Source organism: Hyperoodon ampullatus (assembly GCF_949752795.1).
Source record: "Hyperoodon ampullatus genome assembly, chromosome: 3".
In the NCBI taxonomy this organism is placed as follows: Eukaryota; Metazoa; Chordata; class Mammalia; order Artiodactyla; family Ziphiidae; genus Hyperoodon; species Hyperoodon ampullatus.
Window position 1 is genome coordinate 116,248,658 of NC_136916.1, and position 11,115 is coordinate 116,259,772.

At 41.1% G+C, this 11,115-nt stretch overlaps 1 protein-coding gene across 1 annotated transcript in view; it reads right to left on the bottom strand.

Annotated features, from left to right (window-relative positions):
• BAZ1A (bromodomain adjacent to zinc finger domain 1A) overlaps positions 1-10,797 on the bottom strand; it is a 95,689-nt gene extending 84,892 nt beyond the window's left edge. The window contains exon 1 of the mRNA XM_079701198.1: positions 10,668-10,797. Coding sequence (XP_079557324.1) covers positions 10,668-10,780 — 113 coding nt within the window. The 5' untranslated portion in view covers positions 10,781-10,797. The remainder of the gene's footprint in view (positions 1-10,667) is intronic.
• Between the last annotated feature and the right edge of the window lie 318 nt (positions 10,798-11,115).

An 11,115-nucleotide genomic window follows, 5' to 3' on the forward strand; every position in this document is an offset into this window, starting at 1 on the left:
AAACAGGGAAAACAACTTTCCAGTCTGCTTCCCTCCTGTATTTTTTCAAAGTAAAAGCTTATCCAAACAATATATATAATACGGTCCCACCTGTGTTAAAATTAAAAAAGAGAAAGGAAGAAAAAGAAAGGGTAGAAGGAAGGAAAGAAGGAAGGAAGGAAGGAAAGTAGAGAAAGATAACTTAAGGAAGCATAAAACATTCCTGGAATGTTATACAAAAATCAAGGTAACAGCTACAGAATGGGGATGGGACCTAGGGACCATTCTACCCAGTGCTTTTCTGCACTGTTGGGATTTCTTACTATAAGCACTAATTTCTTTTCAAAAACTCTATTCAGTCATTTTTAAAATGCGAGAGATCTACTATATGGAAAGATTTCTAAGGTATATTAAAGAGAAAAAAACTCAAAATCACTGAATGACATAATTCCATATGCATTAATTATAATAATAGCAAAAACGTGCAAATGTTCGTATTTATACAAATACCATAAACAGATGTTCCCTATGGAGAAAGGGACGGACTGGGAAGGAAGGAAGAGGAAAATTTGTTATTCTAAATAGTTCCATATTGTTTGAATTTTTATACTGAGCATGTATTCATATTGTTTTTATAATAAAAATATTTTTTAAACAGAAAAGGTTAGACATATGCAAAAAGATTAACAGTAGTTGCCTCTAAGTGGTTAAGATATGGGTAAATATTTTGCCCGCCTCTATATTTCAGTCTACTTTTCAACAGTTATATGTAACCAACATAATTCACTATTCTCTAACTTTTTCTCCTTCCTGAAATACCCCTTTCCTTCTCATCATTCTAAAAATTATTAAAACTGTTACATGTTTATTTCCTTGTTAGTATATCTGTACAGGTTACCCCTGTAGTCTGATCTCCAAAGAAGATTTGGAGTAATTCCATTAAGATAGTTTCATTTGCATATTTGTCTGTAGATTCTACGAGAACAACAAAAAATGAAATCTATGGAAGTAAAGAGAAACTAATCATACCTTAACATAAATGAGATCTAAAGAGATAATATACATATGCCAACTTACATGACTAATTCAGTACAAAGGAAATCCTTTTGAAGTATGTACCGTTTAGTAATGGGGATAATGGGTGTATATCATTAAAATACAAAGTAAAAAGTGATTATCTTTACAAAATAGAGGCAGATATCCTTCGGGAATTCAGAGGAAGGGAAGGAGAGGCAGGCACAAAAGATCAAGAAATGCTAGAACATCTTTGGGAGGAACTGGCATGAAGAGTTAGGATGAAAAGGAAAAGTGGAGTTGAAGGAAAAAAATGCCAGAGGGAAAAAAATGAATATAATCTGATTCTTATAATAAAATCTATGTGAGATAAATAGCTAAGTGAGAGGCAACAGACATACCCAATAGAGGGTTATCAACAGGGCAGAATAAAATGAATGAATGGATGGATCTTGAAAGAGGTCTTATTTAATTTTTACTGCCTAAAACTGCAGTTCACTTAGAAAGCTTTATAAAAGTTTTAAACTTTTTCCTTTAGAAACAAACACAGATTCCCAAGCCACATATATAATGTGTGTGAGATATTCTAATAATTTAAACTATTTATCTAGTACTACAGGTGACCTTGAACTATGGGGGTAGGGGAGGATAGGGGTGCTGATCTCCACACAGTCAAAAATCTGTGTATAACTTTACCATCAGCCCTCCCTATCCATGGTCAACTGTAAGAAAAATATATTTCAAATCTAGATATGTTATACATTAACTAGTCTCTAAGCTAGTGCTATCAAAAGTAGAATGCTAGCTACACATATAATTTAAAATTTTCTACTGGCCACATTAAAAAATTTTTAAAGACATACTAATGAAATTAATATATTTTATTTAACCCAATATATTCCAAAATAGTTCAATATGTAATCAATATTGAAATAGTTTACTTTTTTTTTTTTTGGTACCAAGTCTTCAAAATCCAGCATGTATTTTACATTTACTGCGCATCTTAATTCTGACTAGTCACCTTTCAAGTTCTTAATAACCAATGGCTCCTGCATTGGACAGCACAGCTCTAGCCATAGCAGGTGGGTATTTGATAGCCTGGGGTATTTGGTGCCATGGCAGGGCGACAGACTTTAGACTGAGCTGCAATAAACACTATTTAGATTTGTTACCATTGTTCAAAATACCAAGGAGAAGAATGGCACAAGTGCCACAAACCTCCACTAAACATGTGGACAGAGAGTAACCAGCGACAGTACAGCTACCCTTCTTCACCCAGGTTCCCAGAGCCTCCTGCGAAGTGTTTGTTCTATTTGTTTCCTTTGTGTCTATCTACCCTAAAAAGGTCTTACATTATAGTCCTGCTGTGCACAAAGATCCACCCTCAGGAGGAGGGAGGCAGGACACACTACCACAGCGGCCATTTTTTTAAATTAATTTTTATTGGAATTTTCTTTCACAGTGGCCATTTTAAAGCAAGGGAAATAAAGCCCAAGGCTACTTCTCCCTATTCATCACTCCCTATTCATCACGGCACCATCTCTAACATTATATACCTTCACTTACTTCCACTTCTATATTCTGCTCTTCACCCATTCACGATACACATTCAAATGTGTAGGATTTTGTTAATAATGCTGAACTCCAGGGGATAGGTTACAGCGCCTCTTCAATTTCAATATTATAAGAATATAAATAACGAAAATTTTACAAGCAGCACATTTTTATTATTGTGAGTAAAACTTCATAAAACACAAAGTACTATTTTACATCAGTTTAGACTAATACAGGTTATTATGTCTCCAATTTATTGCTACATTCCTTCAACAATCCTCTTTACTAGAGATGGGCGTACTACTGGCCTGGAGGTCAAATCCAGACTTCCACCTGTTTTTCGAGTTTTATTGGAACACAGCCACACCCACATCTTTAGGTATTGCCTATGACTGCCTCCTCACTACATTTGTAGAGTTGGGTCGGTGCAACAGACATCTAATGGCCTGAAAAGCCTAAAATATTGACTATCTGGCCCTTTAAGAAAAAGTTTGATGACCTCTGCCCTTTGCCATTATTTCTGAAGGAAAAATTGCTTCTGAGTTACCAGGTCAAGTACTGGTAAGAACACACTTCTAAAATAAAGTCAACAAATTAAGGAACAAAGGGCAACATACTGTTGACTTGCTGAGTATTTGGAAAACTAAAAACCTAAGAGAATAAGATTAAGAATGAAGTGACATAAAAACCAGAAACCAAATACAATTCAGAAAAGATAAATGCAAAGCATACTCTATTTACTTAGTGGCCCAAAATGTATTAACTAGATGTAAAGCAAGGTAAGAAAGATACAGCCCAATACTGCAGAAAAGATCTAAGGGACATAAGCAAACTCCTCTGTCTACAAAATAATTAGTAACTGAGAAATGCAGCCATAGGTTAAAAACTAACACAATTCTTGACTAAAACAGCATATGGTATGCAAGAGAAGGAAAGTATGGTTTATAAGCTTAGAAAAGTAGTAATTGCTACAAGACAGCATGGGTTGTTCTAACAATTTCCTTCACTGAAGGGGTTACAAGAGCAGGAGATTAGGTGATCATGGGCATGGCAGACTATACATGCCTTATAGGAAGAAATAACTGCTAGATGAAAATTACATTTATTACATTTATTCATAAATGGTGAGGGGGAAAGTTCAATTACAAAGCTTAGTTTAAAAAAACACTTTACTATTACTTTTCACTTTACTTAGTGCTGCCTCAGACAAACTTAGATAGTGACATACAAGGCAGGCTCCTAAAATCTGCAGATGACATTAAGGTGAGGAATAGCAATACAGATTTTTAAAATCTAGACAATGAAGACTTAAGTAGAAATCAACAAAGGTGAAACATTATAGCTCCATCTTCCAGGACCCAACTCAGTTGTTATCTCCTATCTGAGGGCTTCCTCAATTCCTCAGCAGTTATCAGTTCCATTTTCTATGTTTCCATTACACTGGCTCCTCAGAACATATGTGATTTATGCCACTGTGTTATAGACATACATTCACTTCTCACTAGAGGGGGACAAATTATCTCAGCATCTCCAAAGACTTTCCAAAGTACAGTGTCAAGAATAAGCAAATATATTCTCATTGGCAGTCCACATTTACTTTTACGTGTATCTAAAAAGAGAAAGTACACATGTGAATGGGAAGAAGAAAGGAAAGTATCTGAATCTCAGCTTTGTCACTTGTACAATATGACTTAGGTAATTTATACAAACTTCACTGAACCTGGTTCCCCTTCTGTAAAATGGGGACAATGTGTTCCATAAACAGTTAATATGAAAATTAAATAATACAGTACGCCCAACATACTATATGTGCACTCAATAAACATATCAATTCTTACTGTTTAGGTACCCTATTCGCAGAGAGATCTTAGAAGAATACACAGAAGAATAACCTGTATGGTAGAGCAACAATGTCAGAAGAACACATATAAGACCTGAGAATCTTTGAAGAGAAAGTTTGGCATTGGGAAGGAGGGTAGGAAAAGGGATTAATTGTAGAAGGATTATCAGCAAACATCCAAAATCCAATCTGGATGACCCAAGTATAAAATCTTATCAGCTGCATAGTGGTAGACTATTTGAAAGAGGGTTGAAGATGTGCAGGCTCCTTAGAAATGACTTTCACACTCTTCTCACAAGAGGTAGAGCCTATTTCACCAACCCTTGAATCTGGGCTGGACCTGAGATTGGCTTTGACCAACAAAATACAGAAATGACATTGAGAGGTGTCTACTCTCACCCTCCTGGAACCCTGAGCCCAAGGTCTCAGGAAGAAGAAGCCCAAGTTAGCTTTCTGAGGATGAAAGATCACATGGTGAGAAATGCCATCCCAGTATATTAAATTATCACATAGTACACTTTAAATATCTTACAATTCTATTTGTCAATTACACCCGAATAAAGCTGGAGAACACACACACACAAAGAAAAGCCATCCTAGCTGAGGTCCCTGACATATGACTGAGGCCACCTCTTACTCCATCTAGCCTCAGCCAAGCCTGACTTCATCTGACTTCACCTAAATGAGAGAGCACAGAGAGACGAGCAGAAACCACAATGGCAACCCAAAGAATAGTGGGCAAACAAAATGGATGGCTGTCTGAGCCACTAAGTTTTAGAGTGGCGTGTTATAAATAACTGATATATTCTGTCTGCAGAAAAGAAACATGGTAGCCTGCTAAGCAGATAAAAGGTTAAAATGCAAAAAAAAAAAAAGTATTTAGGAATCTGTTATACCATCCACAGAAAAAGGACTCATAGACCCAAATACCTGGGCCATGTGGCAGACTTATTCCTAAAGAGGAGCTGAACATCTAATTTGAAGACGCTAGCTATTAAGATTATCCTACTCTCCTTGAAAACCCTATTCTCACGAAAGGGCCTTCTGATAATAACTAGATTTCATACATAGCTGATTATCAGTTTGGGGACTGGTCTATGTGAAGGGCACTTTTCCCTACTATAAATTAATGGCATTCTGGTTTTTACATATAGTATCTAGAATTTAATCACTTGGGAGTGTAGTAAAAAAGTCAAATGTCTGAGCAGACTGTGGATAATGGTACCTACACAAAGATCTAGGCAGCCAGCTTGAATTCCAAGCAATGCCCCTATGTTTTTGGTGCATACTTATGCAAACTTTAACAAATATTAGGAAGAATTCTCTATAATAAGCACTATGTGATGGTAAATATGAACACAAACTCTAGAGTCTTAGGTATGTGAGTGAGAACTCTAGTGTCACCAATTGCTAGATAGGTAGTTTTTGAACTGATCTTGGACTTCCTCTTATTTCCTCAATCCCAACCTCCTCATCTGTAAAAAGAGGACAGTTGAAAGCACTGAATTAACAAGTGAGGAGTTGATGAACAATGAAAACAGGATGCTTTATAAATTAGTCAAACACTTTTCAGTGGACAGCCAGGTTGAAACATAAGCTGGTCTGTCAGTGATGTTGTAGAAGAGACTCCTCACATTGTATATGAAAAGTGTGATTCAATCACAGATGGGAAATACATTCCAATTCCAAGAGTCTAAATGCCTAAAAAAAGAAGTCATTTTATTAAGGAGATTAAAGTCACTAGGTAATACAAATCATTTTCTTAGCCCACAAATCTAGAATTTCTGGTGTTCAGACTTGACTGCTCCTTATTTGAACAATCCACAGACCAAAAAAAAATTTTTTTTAACAAAATTTTTTTCTGCTAACTAAATTACAGAATAAATTTTTATCTCCTTTAAAAGATTAAACTATGCACTTTATTTTCTCTTTATCTACGAGCTTCGTTTTTCTTATATTTTTTCCCTAGGTTCCATATATAAGTGAGATCATACGGTATTTGCTTTCCTCTGTCCAACATTTCACTTAGCATAATGCCCTTGAGGTCCATAGGTATTGCTGTAAATGGCAAGATTTCATTCTTTTTTAAGACTGAATAATACTCCATTGTGTATATGTACCACATCTTCTTCACCCATTTATCCATCAATGGACACTTAGGTTGTTTCCATATCTTGGCTATTATAAATAATGCTGCAATGAACATGGGGGTGCATATATCTTTTCGAATTAGTGTTTTCATTTTCTTTGGATAAATACCCAGAAATGGAATTGCTGTATCAATATGGCAGTTCTGTTTGTAATTTTTTGAGGAACCCCCATACTATTTCCCATAATGGCTGCACCAATTTATATTCTTATCAATAGTGCATGAGGGTTTGTTTTTCTCCACATCCTCCCCAATACTTGTTTTTTTTTGTTTGTTTGTTTTTTGTGGTACATGGGCCTCTCACTATTGTGGTCTCTCCCGTTGCAGAGCACAGCCTCCGGACATGCAGGCTCAGCGGCCATGGCTCACGGGCCCAGCCGCTCCGTGGCATGTGGGATCTTCTCGGACCGGGGCACGAACCTGTGTCCCCTGCATCGGCAGGCGGACTCTCAACCACTGTGCCACTAGGGAAGCCCCAATACTTCTTATTTCTAGTCTTTTTGATAACAGCCATTCTAACATGTGTGAAGTGATAGCTCATTATGGCTTTGATTTGCCTTTCCTTGATGATTAATGATGTAGAGCACCTGTTGGCTCTCTGAATATCTTCTCTGGAAAAACATCTGTTCAGATCTTCTGTCCATTTTTAAATCAAGTTGTTTTGGTTTTTTTGCTATTGAGTTATATGAGCTCTTTATATATTTTGAATATTAGTCCCTTGTCAGATATAAGATTTACAAATATTTTCTTCCATTTTGTAGGTTGCCTTTTCATTTTGTTAATGGTTTCCTTTGCTGTGAAGAAACTTTTTAGTTTGATGTAGTCCCACCCACTAGCTTATTTTTGCTTTTATTGCTTTTGGTGTTGAATTCAAAAAAAAAAAATCATTGCCAAGACGTATGTCAAGGAGCTTACCACCTATGTTTTCTTCTAGGAGTTTTATGGTTTCAGGTCTTATGTTCAAGTCTTTAATCCATTTGGAGTTAATTTTTGTGTATGGTGTAAGACAGTAGCCCAGTTTCATTCTTTTGCACTTTAGCTTATGCATTCACCTACAGTTAATGCGCTATTTTTAATGAGTCTTCTTTATTTATGGAAAGCAGGTCAAACAAGAGCTAGCAATTAAAGAGCATATAGTTAAAAAAAACAAACAGGGTTTCCCTGGTGGCGCAGTGGTTGAGAGTCCACCTGCCGATGCAGGGGACATGGGTTCGTGCCCCGGTCCGGGAAGATCCCACATGCCACGGAGCAGCTGGGCCCGTGAGCCATGGCCGCTGAGCCTGCACATCCAGAGCCTGTGCTCCGCAATGGGAGAGGCCACAACAGTGAGAGGCCCACGTACCGCAAAAAAAATAAATAAATAAAAAATAAATAAATAAAGGAGTTTGAACTGTATAATCACCAAGTAACCATCTTTGTCATAGTCCCTGTCTCAAAGAATTCAGGGTCTTGGAAAAGAGAAAATGTGATGCAACAAATACACTGCATTACCGTGCAATAACTGCAGATGTTACACTAGATAAAATGAAGGGTGACCGTTGCTGCTAGAAGGACAAAGGAGGAAGTGTTAGGCTATAATATCAGGTAAGACACACAAAACACTATTTAGCAATTAAAAGGTCACTGGCAACCTATACTAACCAGAGTTAGAGGCAGTTACTTTGCATTATGCTGGGAAGTGAAAAAGATGCGGAAGTGTAGTAAAACTCTTTGAGACTGATTAGAGAAAGTTATATTCAAGAAATCAAAAACCTGAGCAAATAGGTGAGCAGAGTGATCTTCAGACAAATACAAAAGAAAAATATTCAAAATAATGTACTTAAAAGATAATCTTCAAACAAATTCACATAAACCAATTTGTGATTTAACGAATTAGTGAAAACAAATATTTCCTTCACAGTTTCTCCAGACTTGTGGCAAGGGTCAGATTACCATAATCTGCAGACCACCATATACCATCCACCATGAATGCATTTTTAGAAAGATCTCTTTGTAATCATCTAAGAGAAAGTAATCCAAATTTTAACACAATTAAATGGCAGTCTTCTTCCAGTTTTGTGCCAATTCAAAGTCATAAACGTTAATAGCTAAGAACATCAGTAGTTCTGCTTTGGTCAGGGTAAATGATTAAATATCTTTGCTCCCAAACCATCACCTCTCCTAAACTGCTTGTAATTTCCAAAAACCCAAACGCTTCAGCACAGAGCAAAGAGAAAACAAAACATTTTAATTTTAATGTCATAAGACTACAAAGGACAAAATTAAAACATTTTAATTTTAGTGTCATAAGACTACAGGGGACACAGTTCCTTAACATTAATGGAAAGTAGGTTTGGAATACCAAAAATCTCTTCCTTTATCATCAAGAACCTAAGTATCTGAAAAGTGTTCAAATTCAGAGGCTAGGGGCCATATTTATGCTCCCTTCTAAAGTGAGAAGAGTGTCTCAAAAAGATAAGACTGCTTACATAAGAGAAGAAAAGTTTAAATTTAAGCCCATTTCCTATCTTGTTGGCGCTTTTACATGCAACTTCTTGAAAAAATTCAGAATTACCAAGGATTTTAACCTAAATCTTCTTTAAAAATAAGACATCATCCTTGTCAAGTTACTTAATCCAAATTCACTTAAGTAGTTACAAGACTGAACTCTATTTGAGTAACAAAACAAGTCTGTACAGGAGCAGAGTAAGATGTGCACTCCTATTTAAAAGTACTGTCTGCTGAAAAACTTCTCTGGATATGACATGTTTACGTGTAACTCCTGTGGAGCCGAAGAAAAAAGAAGGCTTGCTTAAAATAAAAGCTCAAAGGAACTGTCCTTTCTAACTTCACTAGTCATTTCTCAGACAGGTGCTGAGTTTGCTTAACGCCCTCCCTCCAGCAAGCCCCCACTCAGAAAAGGTGCCTCCTACACACAATTTATTTGGTTGCTATAACACTTGGTTTCTAAGCCACAAAGGGACTCCTTCTGAGTGGAGAGGATAAAGCATAAGAAAAAGGGAGGATCAGGCTGTTTCAGCGACTGATCAATTCAGGTTCTCACTTGGAGAGCCTGTTTAAACACAGAGCTCTAAAACGGCCCGTTATTTGGTGTCACGGGACAAGGGGATCTCTTGGGATAAACCAGGCAAGGGACTAAAAATTGAGGGGTTGAAACTACACAGGCAGCAGCTCCGGATTCTTGTCAAAACAAAAGCGAGTGGCACATGTCAGGCGGCCCCATGCGCAGGGGGATAAAGAGAAGGCTGGCTGGGGTTGGAGTTGAACTTGTCTTAGCCCCCTCCCCCAACTCCCACCGCCGCGCTCCCGGCTACGCAAAAGCGAAAACGAGGGGGCGCCCAGGGCCCTGCTCTCTCCCCCTCCTTTTCCCCCGCCCAGTCCCGACTTCTTCCTCACCCGGTCTCCCGGGGGCGGAGACGCCGAGTTCCCCGGGGCCGGGAGTTAGTCACCGAGAAGAGGCGGTGACAGAGCGCACGGCTCGCTTCGCACACTCCGAGGCCTAGCCGCACCGGACCAGAGGCGGCCGGCGGAGGCTCTAGCGTCCCGGGCTTGCCGGGGAGCACCCTCCCCGGAGTCTCAACTCCGCTCCCACCCCACCCCCGCCCCTACCCTGGGCAGCTCCAACGTCAGGCTCCACTCCCGACCGAGGAAACGACGCCCAGCCCGTTTCCTGCCCCCGGGGGCAGGGATTCCCTCCCCGGACCGGGGGGCCGCGGCTCCATGCCGCTGACCCGAGCGGGGATCCCCTCGGCCGCCGGGCGGGGATCCCGGAACTGGCCCCGGAGCGCGCGTGTGGCCGAGGCGGGGAGGGGCGAGGCGGGGAGTTTCCGCCGCTCGGCGGCCGGGCGGCTGCCGCGACTAGAAGCTGTCCCCGCGGCCGGCCAGGGACCCCAGCCTCCTCTGCCCCGGCCGGCTCTCCCCACGCGTGCCTCGGCCGGTCGGGCCTCTCGGGGGCCCCGCGAAGTCACCGTGTCGGACTCGGGGGCCAGAGAAACGCGGGCCCGCGGCCACCCGTCACTTTCCAGTCGCCCCGCCAGAAACCCGGGTCTTGGAAAAGGAGAGAGACAAAAGGACGCTGGGGAGGGAGTCCCCACACTCCCTCGCACCCCCCGCGCCCGGCCCGGCCCTTACTCGTAGTGGCGGAAGATCTCGTTGGTGACTTTACAGTGGAAAACTTCCTCGTCGGGCCGCAAGTCCGCGGGCGGCTTCTGTCTCACAAACGGCTTTCGGTGTAGCAGCGGCATCTCGTGTCCGCCCGCGGGCTCACCCGGACCCTCGGCCGCCCGCGCCGGCCCCGCTTCCCTATCAAAATTGGAGGGAAAGGAAAGCCGGTAAGGTGGGGAGCGCTCGGCGGCGGCGGCATGGGCCGGTCCGCACGCCGGGCGAAGCTCGACTGCCTTTTGTGTGACTGACGCGCTGCGGCTGCCACCCGAGCCGAGGTCGCTCCTGTCGCGGTCGGGGTATTGAGCCAGCGGAGCCGCCCCACCTCCGAACGCCCGGCTGCCGGCTCACAATGGGGCCGAACGCCCAGCCGCGGGCAGGCGGTGCGTGAGCAGTGGCCGCCCCCTCCCCCCAGCGC